This window comes from Saccoglossus kowalevskii, chromosome 16, assembly GCF_978046115.1.
Source record: "Saccoglossus kowalevskii chromosome 16, keSacKowa6.1, whole genome shotgun sequence".
Classification (NCBI taxonomy): Eukaryota; Metazoa; Hemichordata; class Enteropneusta; family Harrimaniidae; genus Saccoglossus; species Saccoglossus kowalevskii.
The window spans coordinates 12,684,527-12,710,750 of NC_140656.1; the positions used below are offsets into that span (position 1 = coordinate 12,684,527).

General features: G+C 32.0%; 1 protein-coding gene across 1 annotated transcript; it reads right to left on the reverse strand.

Annotated features, from left to right (window-relative positions):
- Nucleotides 1–744: 744 nt before the first annotated feature.
- Nucleotides 745–25,835, reverse strand: LOC100374547 (serine/threonine-protein phosphatase PGAM5, mitochondrial-like). The gene is made up of 5 exons (XM_085491509.1): nt 25,577–25,835; nt 5,050–5,228; nt 3,178–3,392; nt 2,196–2,329; nt 745–1,443 (listed from the first exon to the last, which is right to left on the reverse strand). The coding sequence occupies exons 1-5, from the start codon at nt 25,750–25,752 to the stop codon at nt 1,293–1,295; spliced, it is 855 nt and encodes a 284-aa protein (XP_085347635.1). The 5' UTR covers nt 25,753–25,835; the 3' UTR covers nt 745–1,292.
- Between the last annotated feature and the right edge of the window lie 389 nt (nt 25,836–26,224).

Consider the following 26,224-nt stretch of genomic DNA (forward strand, 5'->3'; position numbering starts at 1 on the left):
ACAACCTTGCTTGCAATCCAATGAAGTATGTTGCTGACCAAATGGCAGACTACTGGTTGGTGTACTCTTTTCAGAGATAATCATTTGTTGGTGTATTTAAAAGAATGGAATAATGAACGAACCGTTTAAAATCTTCTAATTTTGAATTACTTTCCCAACATTCCAGATGAATATTCCAGGCAATGTTTCTCATTTCTCACACCTTCAATACTACTTTTTCAAGTTCTCCAAAGTTCCAGATAAGTTTACAGATAACATTCTAAAATTCAAGACAACACCATATCTTTCAAAGCAACTTTTTTTTATAATTTCCTAACTACTTTGTGATACATTTTTTTGAAGAACTTTCTTATTTTTAATACAAATAACCTCTAAAGATAGTTTTTTGAACTTATCTGGCATTCCAATTTAACCTTCAATTATATAGTATTTTTCTGTTTGCTGCAAAAAACGTTCACAAATTCCATAGCAACTTTCCAATGTTGGCAAATCACTTGCCAGGCTATCTTGACGAGTATTTCAATGTTCAAGGCAACATTTCATTGAATACGACCTTTGCTGACAGTTCCATAAAACTTTTCACATCACTAGACTACATTGCTATTGCAACACTTTCTTAACTATCAGTACTTTTCAGACAACTTTTAAATCAAGAAATTTCCTTCTGTTGTTATAATTCAATCCATTCGTATCATAGTATTGTATTTGTATGCACTCTTTACCAATTAAAAAAAATCACAAAAGTACAAAGAAAATGAGATTTTAATAAGAATTCTTTGGTCAAGTCATTGAAAAAAATTACATGAATGGTTCTATACCAAATATGTCACTGGTAATAGACAGTAAATTACACACAATACAATTACTGACTTGACAGAGTATCAGTTTTGGTTGATCAGTTTAAGAATATTCATTAGTATAAGCATATATACCAGTAATATGCATAGACGAATAATTTAGAACAAAAAATGGCAAGCAAGACTTATTTTCTACATACCAGCAGGTTTTTAAACACTCAACTATTTCAGAAAGCTGTGATACAGAATAAGCTTTTGACTGCTGAAGAAAATATTGTGAACACTTGTGAGGTATTGCTGGGTGTATATTAGCATCATTGAAATTTTCCTGAGTACAGTTCATCTTGTAAAACAACGGCCGCAATAATTATATGCCTGTCAGAAAATTGAGTTCTTAAATAGTTCCAATGACAACTAGGCACAGCATAGTATTTGTATGGACAACTCGCAATATTAAAGTAAAATTTAAACTGTTTCGATTTCCAGATTTATTTACTAATTGGTTGTCAGTTCATCTGGTTTTAAATGTCCAGAGTCACCGAGAAATCTCAGTGATACTCGGCCACTGGGTCTGATCGATACCCAAGTTATACTGCCATTGTAGAGACTAATTCGTAACCAGGCTTCAGGAGGGAATTGTAATGCTCTGCAAACATAATAAAAAATATATATCATATATTAAAACTACCAATGCAATGAATATATTCAGTTACTGTAAAATACTTTATTTTCGCTGGAATTAATTTTCACTGAAAAGACTTTTTGTTTTGTACGAAATTTATTTTCACTGATTTTTAACAAGTTGAATGTAAAATATAGGAAAATAGGTATATTCACAGGATTTTATTTTCACTGAATCATCCCTTCAGCGAAAATTAATTCCAAGCGAAATTTTACAGTATGCAACAATAACAGTTATTTGGAATACCATAATTGCTCTATTAGAAGTGTATGTGCTTAGGTACATAACATGTGTGTTTCTATGCGGAAAATATTGTAATCTTTCTGTATACAAAATATGTATATGTAACACTGGTGTAAAGAGAGAAAATATGGTCAGAAGTACACCATTCTGAACAACTAGTTTTGAAGTTTTATATTTTCATGAATAGCTCCCAGATAAGAATCTGTATTGTGAAGTTTAAACATGAATAGTCTTGGCATTTCTGAGACACAGGGGCAGATTCATGCATAGATACACCGATACAGAGGAATGCCACATGGACTAGACATTTTGAAATAAAGTGGTTTGTTTTCCTTTAGTTTTGCATATTTACATAATTGGCTAGGTAGTACTGATATATACTCATCTATATAATGTAATTATTAATTTATCATAATTTCAAAACAATGATATACATGTACTAACTGGAATATGAAATGATCTGTGAGACTCACCGACATACAAAATATCTAATAACGTTAGCATGGCACACTAGGATTTCAAAACTGTCCTTAATTTGCTCAGGCTCAGCTCGGTGAAAGTATTTTCTAAATGCAGCTTCAATACGAGATCCTTCTTCATAAAACTGCTACAAGATACAAGCAGTTATTAAATATGAATGTGGATTATAAATCGATATATTCATGTGATAAATTTATTCAGAATAGTGTCATCTTTCAATGCTGGGTAAATTATTAATTATATGCTCATATATAAATTCTCAAATTATCTCCACTCAATTTCAAAAACAAATAAAACCTTTGAAACAAGGATGTTGATGATGTTTTTATTTATATTCCTTGCCCTACATGATATGAAGCATTTATTTATCTTTATTGAACACTGCTTGAAAGAAATTTGGTCCATTTTGAAACTGGTCTATAGAGGAACTATCATAATTACAATTTGAATGATTAACATTTACTACAATAGAGGGCATTTAGTTACTTTAACCAACAGATCAATCCACAGCCATAAAACACAAAATCCACAGGATAATTAGCTTCTAACAAACGCCTCAATAAACTGTTTTCACTGTGTGTAGTTTTACCATCACTGAATTTCTATACAACCTACACTGGCTTCTTGTTCAACGCATTAATTTGAAGATCATGTTAATCGCGTTTCGTGCAATTCACAACACCCTGTCATCCTACATTTGCGAACTTGTTTCATCGTACAAACCCACCCAGTCTACGCTTCACGAAAAAACTTTCTCTAAACATACCAAATCTTTCAGTCATCGAGCCATCTGCGATGCTGCTCCTGCCTTATGGAATGAACTATCCCTACATATCAAACTCTCAGATAATATTGACAATTTTAAGAAGAAACTTAACCAATGCCAACTCATATTAATACATTTTTTAAAACTATTCTGACATGAATAAATATTACATAAAGTTACAATGTATCGGTATATATCAGATATATTACCTTAACCTCTGGTTTCCAATGTCCAACTGGTGGTTCTGGTGGTATAGGTGCTCCTTCACGGATCATATCACAGTTTTTACAAGGTACTTGTGGTAAATACGATTTAATCAGTGCACCAGTTTCCTGCGCTCGTTGCATTGTAGATATTATTATTGCGTCATAGGGGTAGCCAAGTTCCCTCAATCTATTACCAGCTTTATCAGCTTGTGTTTTACCTGAAAAACGTATATTATTTCAACTATACATATACATTTGTAGAATGTGCAGCCATTCCTAGCGAATATGCCACCTGATTGTATACTGTTAATGCATACACACAATTTACAATAATTTCTAAATCGATTGGATACAGCTCTTAATTATCAAAATAAATAGACAGAAAAACAAATTTAAATGGGAGACGAATATGTTACTTAAAAAATGAATCATGAAATAATTATTGTGAAGAAAACTATGAGTGCAAGCTGAAATATGTCTTACCATCAATCAATATATTACATAACAGCATTGCGAAAATAAAACATACATACATACTTTCTTCGTAACAGTATTTTTTTCCTTTTGGTGTCAATATATGATTATAATTTTGTATTGCAATACCATATACAAAATCAAATATACTAGATATGGTAAAACAAATTTTCCGATGTACATCTGTTTGTTTTTTAAGATTCCATTTGTTCATTTGATTCTACTAAGGACAGGTTAATAAATAGAATAGAATCGAACATCATCTCACAACCTTCGGGTTGAATCTGATTGTAAATTAAACATACCGAGGAATATGAGAATCTGTAAATTATGTAATTTAGGGTTGGTTGAGGGTGAATACCATTTTTGCCTTGCATGTCCAAGTTATGTAAATGTTTAATGCAGTTTGACAACTTATCTGTACTTTGAATTTCAAAATTTGTATTCTACGTTTCTAAACACAGAGAAAATATACTTAACCAATTATGACTTGTAGATTTAAAAATTTAATAAAGGACTCCCTCTATATGTATTTTCCTATTTTTGATTTATTGTACCATAGGCCTGAGGACATTGTACTGAATAAATTCATATCATATCATATCATATCATATATCATATCATTTACTTACCTTTTTACTTTACCTTTTATTACTTTCAGCCAAAAATGAATTTGTAATTTCATTACAGTGTAATAAAACTGTATTATTATTATTATTATTATTATTATTATTATTATTATTATTATTATTATTATTATTATTATTATTATTATTATTATTATTATTATTATCATATCATATCATATATCAGAAATAGAATAGTTGCATTTTCCAATATAGATAGTGATCTTCTTTTAATACAAGTCATTACTGAAACATTACCTAAAATCTGTTATATTAAAGTGTGTTACTTTTCTTGTGATCAAGCCTTTATGTTGGATGCAACTGGTTACTAATAAACAAAAAAATTTTTGGGGAGACGGGTGAGTTTTCCGACTAGGGGAATCAGCCCTGAATTTATTTTATTGGGAGATAATTTAATGCCGCCACTATTGAATTTTCTAATCTTGGCTGCCTAGAGATTTATTTATATAAGACGTTGTCAACGAAAAATACCATGTTTTGAGGGATTTTAGGATTTTGTTCAGGGCATTCAGAATTTTATATTGCAAATAAAACTGAGAAGTGTGGGAAACACATCAAAAAATGGGGAAAGTTATTTGAAGTGTTGCACTGACCTGACTACTTCAAAGTTTTTAAAATTTCTATGTAAATGTATAGTTTTTATGAATATTGATCTTGTATTTTGAGCAGTACCAGAGTTGTATTTTAGTTGAAGTGACTCAAAAAAATAAATAAATACAAAACAAACAAATTTGACAAAGGAAGGAGTGATTACCAAGCTCAGTCAGCTTCCTGTCTTCATCCAATTCTGCAGATATATTATATTGTCCATGTCGAATCAAAAATAAATGTCTTGTGGCTGTGGACTTCACTGTGGACTTTTCCTTCACTGATTCACCAGTATCTACTTCTGTTTGTGAAGTTGAGGGCTTCACCAGACTGTTTGGATCCCGTCTAAATAAGTTAGAAATTATATTTATTAATGATTTATAAAATTATCATTCCACGACAGCACATTATTACTATGTATTCTGGTTATTTTGTTTTTTCTGTCAGTTCATGTCATTTGTTGGCCGTCTTCATGATTTACTACACTTTTATTTCACTGGTTACCCAATCTCTGCTATAGTATGAATTCACTCCAATGATTTTGTTCATTATGTATATTTACTGCAATGTCATAAAGAATGTGGTGGTCGCATTTTTGTTGCTATGGCAACTATCAGTTGCAGCAACATCGCATATGGGAAGTGTATAACTGCCATCAAATTTCTAGAAAAGCATTCATATTGAGATTACGCAAGCGCCGCTTCGAGTCACGCATGCAGTATGTGTTTACTTTGATTTGACGTAGTATTTTACCATGTCGTTTATTCGGTGTTATTTGCTTACTATACTTTCTATGTCAAAAGCAACTATGAGTTTACAATTATTTCTCAGTTCATATTGAGATTAGCATTGAGCTATATATCAGTTAATCAATGAGTTACGTCACAGTTACCCATTGACAGTCAAGGCAATATTTAGGTCAGATGTCAATAGAAAGAGGTTACCAGCTCAATGTTCATCAGGTAAATCTTTTGTATTCTACACTGTTCACTTGCATTACAGCGTACATTAGGTGCATACACCTAACTGCCGCACCCGGCAGGTAGTTACCAAGAGACTATGCAACATCTCCAGACACTTTGCTAAACGCTCCAACGACCGTTGTAGACGCGATAAATTTACATACACGCCAACATGACAATTTATCATAACAACGGACCAGGGCTTCAGATGGTCAACAAACATTCATCAAACAATCATGTTCTACTCATTGTTGATATCGGACACTTCATTATTTCATGCATACATACGCTCGTTCATTTAATACATTCTATTTTGAACATTTCACAAAAATAATAAACCTAATTGATACAAATATTTAAAAACGCCCCTAACATATAATGAAATTACCTAAATTTTCCTCGTTTTAATAGAATAAAGTTTAGTTTTGAATACAGTTTCTGACTTGATTATGTCAAAGCGTTTAGATAAAGACACTGAGATGGAAATTATTTGCCTCTCGCGAATGATCGACGGCGAAGGAAGTTGGACTAACGACGGCGAAGGAAGTTGGACTAACGACGGCAACGGTTCAAGGGATTCTGCCGCATTTCTGTCGCATCGGTTGAATATGTTTCAAAAGAAGTCAGTGAGCGACGGTCGTCGACTGAATGTTACATAAGAAATTGTTAAGTTTATCGAATTTTGTCTGCGATCTGAAGGATATTTGAAACTGGTATATGGTGACGGTGTGGAGGTGAAACAATATAGAAGATTCCAGGGAAAGATTGACTGGGCGATGAGTGTTCTGGCAAACTGGCAATGGGACCAGCCATTATGTGAGAAATTGAAAGGGACACTCACAACGCTAATATTATTAATATAAATCCATTGACAACATCTCAACAAACTACAAATCAAAAGAATTTATATTTATCATTTCTTGTTAATATTCATTCCCAGTTTTATGTTGGTATTATATTTCTCTCAAGTGTTACACAGCAATGATTTTTGTTCCTACAAAGCAATAGAATAGTCCAACTACTTCTCGTTCCTCGTGGCCAAACATCAAAGGCATTCCGCGTCCGGTGTTTTGATTAACTGTCACATGAGCGGGTATGTAACTTTATTGCGTCTACAACGGTCATTGGAGTGTCTAGGGAAGTGTCTGGGGATGTTGCAAAGTCCCTCAGTAATTACCTACCGGGTGCAGGAGTTAGGTGTATGTACCGTACTCGACCGCGTTAGCACCCATGCCCGGGCAAGCGCCCAACCCCCCACTTTTGCGCAATTTTTATATTTGGGGTCACATTCGGCAAAGCGCCCACCCCTTCAAAATGCAACTAATTTAAAACTTGGTCTTGCATAACGAATCTTGGTAATCGTTTTTATATGATACAGCGTGGATATCTATCGCTGTGAACATGTTGTGAATGCGTAGAACACGGTAACCGTGCATAAAATACGCTTCGACAATGTAATACAAGTAAAATGCGATAAATATTTCATGCCATATTCAGTTTACCTCTCAAAAATGGCTAGTTACTAGTTTTTTGGAAAAACCATGTCGTTTATTCGCTGAAATCAATCCAACAGATCGTACTTCGACATCGATTATTCACTTTCTTATATCTTATATCTTGTGCCCGCTGTAATGTGCTTTGACCCGTGTTCACAACTGTGATGGTTCATGAAATCTCTTGATCTTAAAAACTGTGCTATTGGGGGGGGGTGCTTTGCTGCACAGTCTTCCTAACATAGAAGAACATTGCTTGTTGCTGTCATCAGCTACCTCAAGCTCTTGGCATTTAGTTAGTACTGCATACACTAGAAAATTACATTGAAACGCTTTAAAATGTTGAAAAAATACTGAGGTCACTCATAATTAATAAGATGAAATATGACAGGATTCTTTTGTGATAATTATAACTTTAATAACTACAAAGAGGAAGTATGGGATAGACCATTGGAAATCATGGGGGGGGGGGGTTAAAAAAATTACAAACTAGACACATTCAAGAAGAATAAATTGCATGCAAAGAGTTGAAGGGAAAAGATGTTGGCACGTTCAAGAAAAAGAAAAATGTACAGATACTAAGACAACACGAATAATAATTGCACCGGTCCCCCTCTTCTGGCTAACCCCATAATTTCAAACGTTTGACTCCTAACGGGTACTCATTTGGAAACCAAGGTGGGGGGGGGGGGGCAAAAGAACAATTTGTTGCAAATAGGGTAAAGACGAAAAACAAGCAGTTTCCACGACGACTGCAATTTGAAATATTTGCAAAAATCCAAATTCCTTTCGCCTTCACCCTAGATTTCAAATTGACTCGGCTGAAGCTAGCAGACACTCCCAGCAGACAGTGGAAGCTAGCAGACACACTAGCAGCCACAGTCTATAAGGCATAATAATGCTTTGAATCAAAGTTTATCACATCTTTTTGCATCATGTAATCATAGTTTGACATCAATATATTAATGTAAATGGCTAATATTCATTTAAACAGAGAAATTCTAACAAATGTACTCACTCCCCCTGAAAGTGTATCTCTATGTGAGTGTATATAAACACTATTCCCAATATTTTTTGGGAAATATTGAGTGTGCACCTTATCTACTTATATGGTATGAAACATACATGTATTGATTACAATTTGTGATAGGTGACATTTAATAATTAGCAGACAATTTTAAAATATGGAAATCATAATTATGGTAGAACTGCTCTTTTTGCTAGCAGACACTAATTAAGTCACTAATTACAGTAAAAATATTAAGTGTGCACCATAACCACTTATGTGGTATGAAACATACATGTATTGACTACAATTTGTGATAGGTGACATTTAATAATTAGCAGACAATTTTAAAATATGGAAATCATAATTATGGTAGAACTGCTCTTTTTGCTAGCAGACACTAATTAAGTCACTAATAACAGTAAAAATATTAAGTATGCACCATAACCACTTATGTGGTATGAAACATACATGTATTGACTACAATTTGTGATAGGTGACATTTAATAATTAGCAGACAATTTTAAAATATGGAAATCATAATTATGGTAGAACTGCTCTTTTTGCTAGCAGACACTAATTAAGTCACTAATAACAGTAAAAATATTAAGTGTGCACCATAACCACTTATGTGGTATGAAACATACATGTATTGACTACAATTTGTGATAGGTGACATTTAATAATTAGCAGACAATTTTAAAATATGGAAATCATAATTATGGTAGAACTGCTCTTTTTGCTAGCAGACACTAATTAAGTCACTAATTACAGTAAAAATATTAAGTGTGCACCATAACCACTTATGTGGTATGAAACATACATGTATTGACTACAATTTGTGATAGGTGACATTTAATAATTAGCAGACAATTTTAAAATATGGAAATCATAATTATGGTAGAACTGCTCTTTTTGCTAGCAGACACTAATTAAGTCACTAATAACAGTAAAAATATTAAGTGTGCACCATAACCACTTATGTGGTATGAAACATACATGTATTGACTACAATTTGTGATAGGTGACATTTAATAATTAGCAGACAATTTTAAAATATGGAAATCATAAATGTGGTAGAACTGCCCTATCTATTTGCTAGCAGACACTAATTAAGTCACTAATTACAGTAAAAATATTGAGTGTGCACCTTAACCACCTATGTGGTATGAAACATACATGTATGGACTACAATTTGTAATAGGTGACATTTAATAATTAGCAGACAATTTTAAAATATGGAAATCATAATTATGGTAGAACTGCTCTTTTTGCTAGCAGACACTAATTAAATCACAAATTACAGTTAAAATATTTAGTGTGCACCTTAACCACCTATGTGGTATAGAACATACATGTATTGATTACAATTTGTGATAGGTGACATTTAATAATTAGCAGACAATTTTAAAATATGGAAATCATAATTATGGTAGAACTGCTCTTTTTGCTAGCAGACACTAATTAAATCACAAATTACAGTTAAAATATTGAGTGTGTACCTTAACCACCTATGTGGTATGGAACATACATGTATTGATTACAATTTGTGATAGGTGACATTTAATAATTAGCAGACAATTTTAAAATATGGAAATCATAATTATGGTAGAACTGCTCTTTTTGCTAGCAGACACTAATTAAATCACAAATTACAGTTAAAATATTGAGTGTTCACCTTAACCACCTATGTGGTATGAAACATACATGTATGGACTACAATTTGTGATAGGTGACATTTAATAATTAGCAGACAATTTTAAAATATGGAAATCATAATTGTGGTAGAACTGCCCTATCTATTTGCTAGCAGACACCAATTAAGTCACTAATTACAGTAAAAATATTGAGTGTGCACCTTAACCACTTATCTGGTATGAAACATACATGTATTGACAACAATTTGTAATAGGTGACATTTAATAATTAGCAGACAATTTTAAAATATGGAAATCATAATTGTGGTAGAACTGCCCTATCTATTTGCTAGCAGACACCAATTAAGTCACTAATTACAGTAAAAATATTGAGTGTGCACCTTAACCACCTATGTGGTATGAAACATACATGTATGGACTACAATTTGTGATAGGTGACATTTAATAATTAGCAGACAATTTTAAAATATGGAAATCATAATTGTGGTTGAACTGCCCTATCTATATGCTAGCAGACACTAATTAAGTCACTAATTACAGTAAAAATATTGAGTGTGCACCTTAACCACCTATGTTATATGAAACATACATGTATTGACTACAATTTGTGATAGGTGATATTTAATAATTAGCAGACAATTTTAAAATATGGAAATCATAATTGTGGTAGAACTGCCCTATCTATTTGCTAGCAGACACCAATTAAGTCACAAATTACAGTAAAAATATTGAGTGTGCACCTTAACCACTTATCTGGTATGAAACATACATGTATTGACAACAATTTGTAATAGGTGACATTTAATAATTAGCAGACAATTTTAAAATATGGAAATCATAATTATGGTAGAACTGCTCTTTTTGCTAGCAGACACTAATTAAGTCACTAATAACAGTAAAAATATTAAGTGTGCACCTTAACCACCTATGTGGTATGAAACATACATGTATTGACAACAATTTGTGATAGGTGATAATTAATAATTAGCAGTCAATTTTAAAATATGGAAATCATAATTATGGTAGAACTGCCCTTTTTGCTAGCAGACATTAATTAAGTCACAAATTACAGTTAAAATATTGAGTGTTCACCTTAACCACCTATGTGGTATGAAACATACATGTATGGACTACAATTTGTGATAGGTGACATTTAATAATTAGCAGACAATTTTAAAATATGGAAATCATAATTGTGGTAGAACTGCCCTATCTATTTGCTAGCAGACACTAATTAAGTCACTAATTACAGTAAAAATATTGAGTGTGCACCTTAACCACCTATCTGGTTTGAAACATACATGTATTGACAACAATTTGTAATAGGTGACATTTAATAATTAGCAGACAATTTTAAAATATGGAAATCATAATTATGGTGGAACTGCCCTTTTTGCTAGCAGACACTAATTAAGTCACAAATTACAGTTAAAATATTGAGTGTGCACCTTAACCACCTATGTGGTATGGAACATACATGTATTGACAACAATTTGTGATAGGTGACATTTAATAATTAGCAGACAATTTTAAAATATGGAAATCATAATTGTGGTGGAACTGCCCTATCTATATGCTAGCAGACACTAATTAAGTCACTAATTACAGTAAAAATATTGAGTGTGCACCTTAACCACCTATGTGGTATGGAACATACATGTATTGACAACAATTTGTGATAGGTGACATTTAATAATTAGCAGACAATTTTAAAATATGGAAATCATAATTGTGGTATAACTGCCCTATCTATATGCTAGCAGACACTAATTAAGTCACTAATTACAGTAAAAATATTGAGTGTGCACCTTAACCACTTATCTGGTATGAAACATACATGTATTGACAACAATTTGTGATAGGTGACATTTAATAATTAGCAGACAATTTTAAAATATGGAAATCATAATTGTGGTGGAACTGCTCTTTTTGCTAGCAGACACTAATTAAGTCACTAATTACAGTAAAAATATTGAGTGTGCACCTTAACCACCTATGTGGTATGAAACATACATGTATTGACTACAATTTGTGATAGGTGATATTTAATAATTAGCAGACAATTTTAAAATATGGAAATCATAATTGTGGTATAACTGCCCTATCTATATGCTAGCAGACACTAATTAAGTCACTAATTACAGTAAAAATATTGAGTGTGCACCTTAACCACTTATGTGGTATGAAACATACATGTATTGACTACAATTTGTGATAGGTGACATTTAATAATTAGCAGACAATTTTAAAATATGCAAATCATAATTATGGTAGAACTGCTCTTTTTGCTAGCAGACACTAATTAAGTCACTAATAACAGTAAAAATATTAAGTGTGCACCTTAACCACCTATGTGGTATAGAACATACATGTATTGATTACAATTTGTGATAGGTGACATTTAATAATTAGCAGACAATTTTAAAATATGGAAATCATAATTATGGTAGAACTGCTCTTTTTGCTAGCAGACACTAATTAAATCACAAATTACAGTTAAAATATTTAGTGTGCACCTTAACCACCTATGTGGTATAGAACATACATGTATTGATTACAATTTGTGATAGGTGACATTTAATAATTAGCAGACAATTTTAAAATATGGAAATCATAATTATGGTAGAACTGCTCTTTTTGCTAGCAGACACTAATTAAATCACAAATTACAGTTAAAATATTGAGTGTGTACCTTAACCACCTATGTGGTATGGAACATACATGTATTGATTACAATTTGTGATAGGTGACATTTAATAATTAGCAGACAATTTTAAAATATGGAAATCATAATTATGGTAGAACTGCTCTTTTTGCTAGCAGACACTAATTAAATCACAAATTACAGTTAAAATATTGAGTGTTCACCTTAACCACCTATGTGGTATGAAACATACATGTATGGACTACAATTTGTGATAGGTGACATTTAATAATTAGCAGACAATTTTAAAATATGGAAATCATAATTGTGGTAGAACTGCCCTATCTATTTGCTAGCAGACACCAATTAAGTCACTAATTACAGTAAAAATATTGAGTGTGCACCTTAACCACCTATGTGGTATGAAACATACATGTATTGACAACAATTTGTGATAGGTGATAATTAATAATTAGCAGTCAATTTTAAAATATGGAAATCATAATTATGGTAGAACTGCTCTTTTTGCTAGCAGACACTAATTAAATCACAAATTACAGTTAAAATATTTAGTGTGCACCTTAACCACCTATGTGGTATAGAACATACATGTATTGATTACAATTTGTGATAGGTGACATTTAATAATTAGCAGACAATTTTAAAATATGGAAATCATAATTATGGTAGAACTGCTCTTTTTGCTAGCAGACACTAATTAAATCACAAATTACAGTTAAAATATTGAGTGTGTACCTTAACCACCTATGTGGTATGGAACATACATGTATTGATTACAATTTGTGATAGGTGACATTTAATAATTAGCAGACAATTTTAAAATATGGAAATCATAATTATGGTAGAACTGCTCTTTTTGCTAGCAGACACTAATTAAATCACAAATTACAGTTAAAATATTGAGTGTTCACCTTAACCACCTATGTGGTATGAAACATACATGTATGGACTACAATTTGTGATAGGTGACATTTAATAATTAGCAGACAATTTTAAAATATGGAAATCATAATTGTGGTAGAACTGCCCTATCTATTTGCTAGCAGACACTAATTAAGTCACTAATTACAGTAAAAATATTGAGTGTGCACCTTAACCACCTATGTGGTATGAAACATACATGTATTGACAACAATTTGTGATAGGTGACATTTAATAATTAACAGACAATTTTAAAATATGGAAATCATAATTGTGGTGGAACTGCCCTATCTATATGCTAGCAGACACTAATTAAGTCACTAATTACAGTAAAAATATTGAGTGTGCACCTTAACCACCTATGTGGTATGAAGCATACATGTATTGACTACAATTTGTGATAGGTGACATTTAATAATTAGCAGACAATTTTAAAATATGGAAATCATAATTGTGGTATAACTGCCCTATCTATATGCTAGCAGACACTAATCAAGTCACAAATTACAGTTAAAATATTGAGTGTGCACCTTAACCACTTATGTGGTATGAAACATACATGTATTGACTACAATTTGTGATAGGTGACATTTAATAATTAGCAGACAATTTTAAAATATGGAAATCATAATTGTGGTATAACTGCCCTATCTATATGCTAGCAGACACTAATCAAGTCACAAATTACAGTTAAAATATTGAGTGTGCACCTTAACCACTTATGTGGTATGAAACATACATGTATTGACTACAATTTGTGATAGGTGACATTTAATAATTAGCAGACAATTTTAAAATATGGAAATCATAATTGTGGTATAACTGCCCTATCTACATGCTAGCAGACACTAATTAAGTCACTAATTACAGTAAAAATATTGAGTGTGCACCTTAACCACCTATGTGGTATGAAACATACATGTATTGACAATCATGAGTTTAATGTGAAATATAGGAAAAAAAGTATATTCGCTGGATTTTATTTTCACGGAATCATCCCTTCAGCAAAAATAGCGAAAATAAATACCAAGCGAAAATAAAGTATTATACAGATAGGTGACATTTAATAATTAGCAGACAATTTCAAAATATGGAAAATATAATTATGGTAGAACTGTCCTAAACTTTTAAGTGTTAAATCCTTAACTTGAAAGATTTTTTTTTTGCCAATTTATTATAAAGATGCAAAAGAACTTTCCAGATTCAATGAGAAATAAATATACATAACATGTACTAATAAAGACTATGGTTCGCCTCTAATTTTGTTTGTTTGTTTGTTCGAGCCAGTAAATTTAAATTTACTTGGAATTTGAAATATATACTTTCGGCACAATAAAAAGTATTACCAAAAGATAAGGTTCTTGCTGATAGTCTAAAAATAATGTATGTCCCCCTCACAATATCCTGATTTTGTACCATTGCTATCTTGTTTTGGCCAACCACCAAGAATGGCATTTATTATGGCATAATTTGTTATTACATACATGTATATTCATATAAATTAGATATATTATATGTATTAGCGTAGCATGCGCGTTAGCTGTGCCGTCGTGACTGTGCTGCTATTGGTTGACCGATACAATTGGACTGGCAGACTTCCAACATAGCTCGACCCATTCGTGGCGAGAGAAGACGTGAGTTAGAAAACAAATTTGCAGCTGGTACAAAGCCATTTAAACACTACATAACAGAAATGGAAAATTTAGATGGAAAACAGATTCTTTCAGGCAACAGAAATACAACTGGTAAAACTCAAAGTGTATTTCAGAAAATTTCAAGTGAAGCCAGAACCAGTAAAAGACTACATAATGATGAAATACAAAGTATTCTGACAATGAAAGATGAAATGGCATCTAACCAACAAAATTGTAAAGTTAAAGGGTTTATACAACATTTTAGTGTCTCACCACTTTTTGTTGATTGTTTTACTGAAGCAGGTGTCCGGTTTTGGCATGATTTGAGTAAAAAGGTTGTGGCTTTCTGGGATGCTACTGGTGGATGTCTTAAATCAACATTATCATCTGGGCGTTTGTTTTACTATGAACTAACAGTTGCAAATCCAGTTGGTCAAGGGCCAGATCTCCCACTTTCCTTTATGATCACTGAAGCACACAGCTTACCATACATATCATTCTGGATGCAGTGTTTTCGTCATGCAGAAAAAACAATATTTGGATTTCATGAAATATCACAACCATTACAAATTAACAGTGATGAAAGCTGGGTTTTTCTTTTGGCAACTTTAGAAGTTTTTAATCAGGAAACATTAGAAGCTTTTCTACAAAGAGCCTGGCGTATAGTCAATGGCCAATCAAGAAAGGATGACTTGCAAAAAACAATTCCTCATGCATGTGCAAGTCATTTCATGAAAAAGGTTAAACGTTCACTCAAAACATTCATTAGTGAAAAATCAGCAAATCTGAGCATCATGTATTGCATGAGTCTTCTTTTAAATTCTCCAAACTTAGATGATTTTGATGAAACTTTGTATAAAATAATGGTACTTTTGCACAGTAAACAACAATCACCAACATTAGAACAGGCATGCAAACATTTGGAGTCAAAAGTCAGGAACATTGATAATTTAGGTGGGGTCACCATTAAATATTGCATTGAAAAACCAGATAATCTTTCAAAAGAAGAGACAAAAACTGTTTTAGCCCAACAAACTGAAGAGGATTTTCTTACAACATTCAATTCAAATTTCAAACAACATTTCAATGAGATCAAAGAAAAGGCAAAAATTGAAGCTGAAAATCAACAACATACAGAAATGATCAAAACAAATGCATATTATTCACCCAAATTAGCAGATTTTATGTGCAAATATTACTTACCAACATGTCCTTTTTGGTCTGGGTTATTGTTGGGAGATCTGACACGTCATGAACAGACAAATAAATTAACTAATAAAAACTATAATTTCATTGACAGGGGAAATGCAAGGACAATAGGTCATAGTGAACGTAGAATGGGGATTTTAAAGAATATTCAACTTGGCGGTAAAACACTCAGATTGGATGAATTTATTTCTGATGTATATGAGGATATAAAAGGTCAACAAAATGCATTTACTAGCAATCTTCTCGTTGGTAAGAAACGCAAAATGCAAACAACAATTAGAGAACAATGGGATAGCAAAAAAAGAAAAAAACAAAGAACATTTTCTTATCAAGCCACACCACCAAAGTCAGTAAAGGTTTTTTCGCAAAAATTAAGACAAATTAAAAGTACTACGTCAACAGATACATTCAAGAAATTTATTAGCAATACAAAACAATGTTCAGGACCAAACGATTTACATCGTTTCAACAGAGAACTTGGCCAAGAGTGGCATAATACACCTGATTTAATAAAAGAGAACAAAACGGTTATCTAAAATCAAAAATGAAATTGAACTGGAGGACAAAATTGATCTTTCTCCTTTAATGAAAAACCCTATTAGTGAAAATAACTACATAATAAAGTCAAGTGTATCTCATGCTGGCCCTACAGCCAGTTGTGGTCACTATGTCTCAACATTATATTCTGAAGATAATCTTCCAATCATGTGTGATGATACTGACACTTATCACATTACACAAATTCCTCCAAATTATCATGAGTACATAATATTTTTTGAAAAAGATATAAAAGAAAAAATTTCACCCATACCTCACTGGCAAAACACTTTATTATCAGCAATGCAAAATTGTTTGGCAGTTAAAAATATAGCAGCAGAAATAAGCCAAAAAACACACAAAGATGATACCATGAAAAAAATAATTCATGGAGATTTTAATATACTGAAAACAGTTTCAATGAACCTAGGTGAACCACTTGCAGATGTATCTACAATAAAGTTTATAAATCATGTTTTAGGAGACATGCTAACATCACAAAGTAAAAAGAAATTTGTTATTAAACTATTACAACATTTTAATTGTCTGCACTGTCAAACTGTGTCAACAAGTGGTATTAAAGAAATTACATCCCTGCCTGTCAACAATTTCACAAAAGACTCTGTTAAAAATGCAATAAATGAAATAAGATTAAAGCCTATGAATCCAAAATGTAATTCTAACACATGTACAAAGCCAGATAAATTTAGAAGTTTTAAGCCCAGTGCAGAACCTTACATTTTTCAAGTAGGACAAACAATAATACTTTATACAAAAAAAACATCAACTGACTTCCAACTAACAGCAAATCTTGATCTTTCCGCGGTTGTTGATGAATTCCCAACTTTTATAAGTAAAAGGACTGTATTTTCAATGAAGACCATTGTTGTTTGTAAATCTGTTAGTTCTGGAAACGTACAATACAATACTTATATTAAAAATGTTGGGAAGTGGGAACTCACATCTATGTCCAGCCCACAGAATAAATCATTTTGTACATTTAGTAAACTTCACACTGACTGTTTTGAGGCAGAGGAATGCATAGCATTTTATGACAGAATAACTCAAGAGTAAATATTCATCATCCGATATTAAATTCAAACATAGCTCTGATAATGATATGAATAGTTGTGGTAAAAATAAAATTGTAATATCAATTGGAAAGAAAAAGTATGAGAAAATGTTGGAGGATATGCGAGATATTGATGATATTTTAGTGGTAGGGATAAATATACAAAAACAATGTATCTTTGATTTAATAAATGGACATTGGCTAGATGACTGTTTGATTACATCATACATAAGACTTCTTGTTGAAGGCAATAATAAACAGAATACAATTTTAGTCCAAGATGCTTGTTGGGCACTCCAAAAACTGTCAAGTTCATTAAATGCTGGGTTACCAATGCCCTATAGACAAACAAATTGGTTCAATTATGAATATATCTATATACCTTCAAATTTAAGGGGATCACACTGGATTATATTTATAGTCAAAATTAAACTACAGGAAATTTATGTAACTGATCCTTATGGCCCACTTGATAGTAATGGCGAACACCTTTTAGAACAGCTATTTAAATACATACAATTTATACATCTATTAAGATATGGAAATAAAAATCATTTAACCCAATGGACTGTAAAAGTCTTGTCTCAAAATAAATTATTCATAAAGCAGAATGATACACAAAACTGTGGGTTGTTAATTTGTGCATATGCCAAGTGCATATTGCTTGATGCACCATTGTCAGTAGACACAAGTTTAGAGATGCTAAACAGCATGAGAGTTACCATGGCATATGAACTAATTACACAGAATATCCTAGTTAGAAAGCAAATTACAAGTGAAACCAATATTAAAACCATTCAAACAACAGGTAAAATAGAGCAAACAAAATTGCAAGATAGAAGATTTTCACTTGATAAACAAAAAGTTAATATACCTAAACTATATAAACGGTCAGTCGAATGGGTAGAAACATCTGTAATTTGGAGATATCGGGAGGTAGATAGAAGAGTAATTAAAAATCCAAGCAAGAGAAGTGACTTCCTTGATGGATTTATAAAACCAAAAATTATCCGTGAAAATTTCAAAATTTCAGAACCACTTACACTCTCAGTTAAACTTGACACTGGACATGCATACTTATATGATGGCAATCATCGAATACGTATTGCGAAAGAATTAAATATAAAATGGATACCAATAGTGATTTCAACAGTATTTCTTAATGACTTAACAGATATTCATGGAAATGAATGGCAGAAAGTTCCATCATGGAAAGGGTGTCTGCTCCAGATACAGCAATTGCCAATTACACCTTCCGATCTTGGATTTGATGCTTCTGCCACTTGTCCATTAGACAAATAAATAAATAAATAGCTTAGTTTTACAATGTTCAGTCATGCCTACCTATAACGTGATCGGCTTGATTAAAACTTGATCGGCTTTACTATCCAAAAGCTCCAAGTTTGAAATACAAGCATCTGAGAGCGCTGGAAAAACCAGCAGCCTAGGGATGCAAGCATCCCTAAGTAACCAGTACTAAAATTTGTAGCTGTTGAAAAACAGCCACAAACTTTAGGCCGTCCATAAATCCCAGAATTACCTTTGGTAGAAGTCTGATTTCAAAGATTTCTTATTTCAGAATTCTTTCTTTTCAGAATTTAAAACCATGGTAATCATGTCATCACCCCATCCATCCTTTCCTGGGCTGCAGGTATCACACAATGTACAGCTTTGTGGGTATCTGCTATGGCATCAGACACTGTTAAGACAAATAGGACATGACAGTAGTCCATAAGCATAAATGTTTCAGGTGAGATCACATCATCTGAAACTTACCCACAGTAAATTGGACCTGCTTTTAAATTTAGTTTTTTTTAACATTACAATTTTATATCTTGCAGATATTTTGTGCCTTACTGCATTCATCATATATTCTTGATCTAATTATCAGGGAAAATGTATGCACTCCCAGTACAGGAAATATCATATCATAGCAAAAATGTTATTGATGCATTTGTATGTCTTCCTTATTTAGAAAATTATGTGTCACTTTAACGTCACATTCTTTTGTTCACTTCAGACACAAGAACACTATTAAATATTGCATAATGCTAAAGATTCTTTATTGCGATTTTGTGTTATAGTTTCATTAATTATTATTAAAAGCAGGGAAAAAAAGTATAATAATATTATGAGGTTATTATGAGGTTGATGCAACGGCATACCGTCTGAGTGCATATTTTGAGATATCCTCAGAATAACCTTACTATTATACATCTTTTCCTTCCAAAGGTACATAATGGGAAAGCTGAGGTCCAAAATGTTTAGAACAGAATCAGCGAACTTCTTTGTGTGGAGTCAATTCAAAGTCTAGTGGCAGCCATGTTTGTTTTTATCATTAGAGGACGCTTATGCATGTAATCATTCCATATTTGGAATTTGCATTTCCTTATATGGTAGGATGAAAATACCCCATAAAATACCGCACAATTACGGCATGCTGTAACTTCTGGCATTACGGTGACAGATGTATAATAATATTATGAGGTTATTACAAGAATAACACGAAGTATACACAACAGCAGTATGGTGATCATATCGACAGAAGTGTAGCAGAGGTTGATAAGTTACCGTAATGCTAGAGTGCATATAGATTGCGATAATCTCATTAATATAGTGATAATTAATGAGTGGAAGCTAAATGACAGTGCACACCCGATATTTTTAATTAAATTGGTGATTTAAATTGCATAGATGGGCAGTTCTACCACAATTATGATTTCCATATTTTAAAATTGTCTGCTAATTATTAAATGTCACCTATTACAAATTGTTGTCAATACATGTATGTTTCATACCACATAGGTGGTTAAGGTGCACACTCAATATTTTTACTGTAATTAGTGACTTAATTAGTGTCTGCTAGCAAATAGATAGGGCAGTTCCACCACAATTATGATTTCCATATTTTAAAATTGTCTGCTAATTATTAAATGTCACCTATCACAAATTGTAGTCAATACATGTATGTTTCATACCACATAGGTGGTTAAGGTGCACACTCAATATTTTAACTGTAATTTGTGACTTAATTAGTGTCTGCTAGCAAAACAAGCAGTTCTACCATAATTATGATTTCCATATTTTAAAATTGTCTGCTAATTATTAAATGTCACCTATTGCAAATTGTTGTCAGTACATGTATGTTTCATACCACATAAGTGGTTAAGGTGCACACTCAATATTTTTACTGTAATTAGTGACTTAATTAGTGTCTGCTAGCAAATAGATAGGGCAGTTCCACCACAATTATGATTTCCATATTTTAAAATTTTCTGCTAATTATTAAATGTCACCTATCACAAATGGTAGTCAATACATGTATGTTTCATATAACATAGGTGGTTAAGGTGCACACTCAATATTTTTACTGTAATTAGTGACTTAATTAGTGTCTGCTAGCAAATAGATAGGGCAGTTCTACCATAATTATGATTTCCATATTTTAAAATTTTCTGCTAATTATTAAATGTCACCTATCACAAATGGTAGTCAATACATGTATGTTTCATATAACATAAGTGGTTAAGGTGCACACTCAATATTGTTACTGTAATTAGTGACTTAATTGGTGTCTGCTAGCAAATATATAGGGCAGTTCTACCACAATTATGATTTCCATATTTTAAAATTGTCTGCTAATTATTAAATGTCACCTATCACAAATTGTAGTCCATACATGTATGTTTCATATAACATAAGTGGTTAAAGTGCACACTCAATATTTTAACTGTAATTTGTGATTTAATTAGTGTCTGCTAGCAAAAAGAGCAGTTCCACCACAATTATGATTTGCATATTTTAAAATTGTCTGCTAATTATTAAATGTCACCTATCACAAATTGTAGTCAATACATGTATGTTTCATACCACATAGGTGGTTAAGGTGCACACTCAATATTTTTACTGTAATTTGTGATTTAATTAGTGTCTGCTAGCAAAAAGAGCAGTTCCACCACAATTATGATTTGCATATTTTAAAATTGTCTGCTAATTATTAAATGTCACCTATCACAAATTGTAGTCAATACATGTATGTTTCATACCACATAGGTGGTTAAGGTGCACACTCAATATTTTTACTGTAATTTGTGATTTAATTAGTGTCTGCTAGCAAAAAGAGCAGTTCCACCACAATTATGATTTCCATATTTTAAAATTGTCTGCTAATTATTAAATGTCACCTATTACAAATTGTAGTCAATACATGTATGTTTCATACCACATAGGTGGTTAAGGTGCACACTCAATATTTTTACTGTAATTTGTGATTTAATTAGTGTCTGCTAGCAAAAAGAGCAGTTCCACCACAATTATGATTTGCATATTTTAAAATTGTCTGCTAATTATTAAATGTCACCTATTACAAATTGTAGTCAATACATGTATGTTTCATACCAGATAAGTGGTTAAGGTGCACACTCAATATTTTTACTGTAATTTGTGACTTAATTAGTGTCTGCTAGCAAATAGATAGGGCAGTTCTACCATAATTATGATTTCCATATTTTAAAATTTTCTGCTAATTATTAAATGTCACCTATCACAAATGGTAGTCAATACATGTATGTTTCATATAACATAAGTGGTTAAGGTGCACACTCAATATTTTTACTGTAATTAGTGACTTAATTAGTGTCTGCTAGCAAAAAGAGCAGTTCCACCACAATTATGATTTCCATATTTTAAAATTGTCTGCTAATTATTAAATGTCACCTATCACAAATTGTAGTCAATACATGTATGTTTCATACCAGATAAGTGGTTAAGGTGCACACTCAATATTTTTACTGTAATTTGTGACTTAATTAGTGTCTGCTAGCAAATAGATAGGGCAGTTCTACCATAATTATGATTTCCATATTTTAAAATTTTCTGCTAATTATTAAATGTCACCTATCACAAATGGTAGTCAATACATGTATGTTTCATATAACATAAGTGGTTAAGGTGCACACTCAATATTTTTACTGTAATTAGTGACTTAATTAGTGTCTGCTAGCAAAAAGAGCAGTTCCACCACAATTATGATTTCCATATTTTAAAATTGTCTGCTAATTATTAAATGTCACCTATCACAAATTGTAGTCCATACATGTATGTTTCATACCACATAGGTGGTTAAGGTGCACACTCAATATTTTTACTGTAATTAGTGACTTAATTAGTGTCTGCTAGCATATAGATAGGGCAGTTCTACCATAATTATGATTTCCATATTTTAAAATTGTCTGCTAATTATTAAATGTCACCTATCACAAATTGTAGTCCATACATGTATGTTTCATACCACATAGGTGGTTAAGGTGCACACTCAATATTTTTACTGTAATTAGTGACTTAATTAGTGTCTGCTAGCATATAGATAGGGCAGTTCTACCATAATTATGATTTCCATATTTTAAAATTGTCTGCTAATTATTAAATGTCACCTATCACAAATTGTAGTCAATACATGTATGTTTCATACCACATAGGTGGTTAAGGTGCACACTCAATATTTTTACTGTAATTAGTGACTTAATTAGTGTCTGCTAGCATATAGATAGGGCAGTTCAACCACAATTATGATTTCCATATTTTAAAATTGTCTGCTAATTATTAAATGTCACCTATTACAAATTGTTGTCAATACATGTATGTTTCATACCACATAGGTGGTTAAGGTGCACACTCAATATTTTTACTGTAATTTGTGACTTAATTAGTGTCTGCTAGCAAATAGATAGGGCAGTTCTACCATAATTATGATTTCCATATTTTAAAATTGTCTGCTAATTATTAAATGTCACCTATCACAAATTGTTGTCAATACATGTATGTTCCATACCACATAGGTGGTTAAGATGCACACTCAATATTTTAACTGTAATTTGTGATTTAATTAGTGTCTGCTAGCAAAAAGAGCAGTTCTACCATAATTATGATTTCCATATTTTAAAATTGTCTGCTAATTATTAAATGTCACCTATCACAAATTGTAGTCCATACATGTATGTTTCATACCACATAGGTGGTTAAGGTGCACACTCAATATTTTTACTGTAATTGGTGACTTAATTGGTGTCTGCTAGCAAATAGATAGGGCAGTTCTACCACAATTATGATTTCCATATTTTAAAATTGTCTGCTAATTATTAAATGTCACCTATCACAAATTGTAGTCAATACATGTATGTTTCATACCACATAAGTGGTTAAAGTGCACACTCAATATTTTTACTGTAATTTGTGACTTAATTAGTGTCTGCTAGCTTAAAAAAAGGGCAGTTCCACCACAATTATGATTTGCATATTTTAAAATTGTCTGCTAATTATTAAATGTCACCTATTACAAATTGTAGTCAATACATGTATGTTTCATACCAGATAAGTGGTTAAGGTGCACACTCAATATTTTTACTGTAATTTGTGACTTAATTAGTGTCTGCTAGCAAATAGATAGGGCAGTTCTACCATAATTATGATTTCCATATTTTAAAATTTTCTGCTAATTATTAAATGTCACCTATCACAAATGGTAGTCAATACATGTATGTTTCATATAACATAAGTGGTTAAGGTGCACACTCAACATTTTTACTGTAATTAGTGACTTAATTAGTGTCTGCTAGCAAAAAGAGCAGTTCCACCACAATTATGATTTCCATATTTTAAAATTGTCTGCTAATTATTAAATGTCACCTATCACAAATTGTAGTCCATACATGTATGTTTCATACCACATAGGTGGTTAAGGTGCACACTCAATATTTTAACTGTAATTTGTGATTTAATTAGTGTCTGCTAGCAAAAAGAGCAGTTCTACCATAATTATGATTTCCATATTTTAAAATTGTCTGCTAATTATTAAATGTCACCTATCACAAATTGTAGTCCATACATGTATGTTTCATACCACATAGGTGGTTAAGGTGCACACTCAATATTTTAACTGTAATTTGTGATTTAATTAGTGTCTGCTAGCAAAAAGAGCAGTTCTACCATAATTATGATTTCCATATTTTAAAATTGTCTGCTAATTATTAAATATCACCTATCACAAATTGTAATCAATACATGTATGTTTCATACCATATAAGTCGATAAGGTGCCACTCAATATTTCCCAAAAAATATTGGGAATAGTGTTTATATACACTCACATAGAGATACACTTTCAGGGGGAGTGAGTACATTTGTTAGAATTTCTCTGTTTAAATGAATATTAGCCATTTATATTAATATATTGATGTCAAACTATGATTACGTGATGCAAAAAGATGTGATAAACTTTGATTCAAAGCATTATTATGCCTTATAGACTGTGGCTGCTAGTGTGTCTGCTAGCTTCCACTGTCTGCTGGGAGTGTCTGCTAGCTTCAGCCGAGTTTCAAATTGGAGCAATCGCTCAATGTTCTTGCATGCACGTTTGCTCTATTAATAAGATCACAGTCCCTCTATTTGATAGAGGGACTGTGATAAGATGCGCCTTTAAAGTATTTTGTAACTGTTGCATAAATTAAATACTAACCCAATCACAGTTTAATAACATTACCTGTCCCAGTTGTGGTCCCATTGAACGCTGGGTGAGAAGTTTGTCGTCCATGAATTTTTTGCTATTTTGCTGTCTTTGTTGCTAGTTGTCTTGTATGCTAAGGCTACTGCCGCTCCTCCAACAGCGACACCACACGCTAAACGAGCCAACTTCATACCAATTCGAAACGAACTCATATTATTTCAGTATCAGAATAATCCACGATGGTAGCAGAGAAGAGTCGAGATGACCACATTTATCACAAGGAGGCTGCCATTTTGATTCTGACTCCTTGTTTGATTATGGACACTAGAGGGCAGTTGTTAGACAACATCGTACATTTTATACCGTCCCATAATTGCCCGGCCAATAATCACTCACAACACCATATACAGTGTACATGCAGTACCGGGTACTGTCTGTGGTTACACGTGGAACTACAATGTACATGTACAACTAACTTACATCACATGTAAATTAAATGAAATGTCAAGATAATTTTGTTTACAGTAGATAAAATTACATTTGAAATCAAATATTTATTACGTAAACCCACCCTTAATTCACCGGTATATCATCCTAAAATTAAAACTAACGAAACAAGTTACCGTCACAACACTTTGCTGTTCTTTAAATATACACGTTCTAATATGATCAAAATACGGTTAC

Bases quoted from the DNA above. Each gene is read 5' to 3' on its own strand.
- LOC100374547 (XM_085491509.1), bottom strand. From the start codon at position 25,752: ATGAGTTCGTTTCGAATTGGTATGAAGTTGGCTCGTTTAGCGTGTGGT. The intron at 2,330-3,177 runs GTAATATATCTG...TGTATCTTGTAG, and splicing joins ATTGGAAACCAGAGGTTAAG to CAGTTTTATGAAGAAGGATC. The intron at 1,444-2,195 runs GTGAGTCTCACA...TTATGTTTGCAG, and splicing joins ATTAGATATTTTGTATGTCG to AGCATTACAATTCCCTCCTG.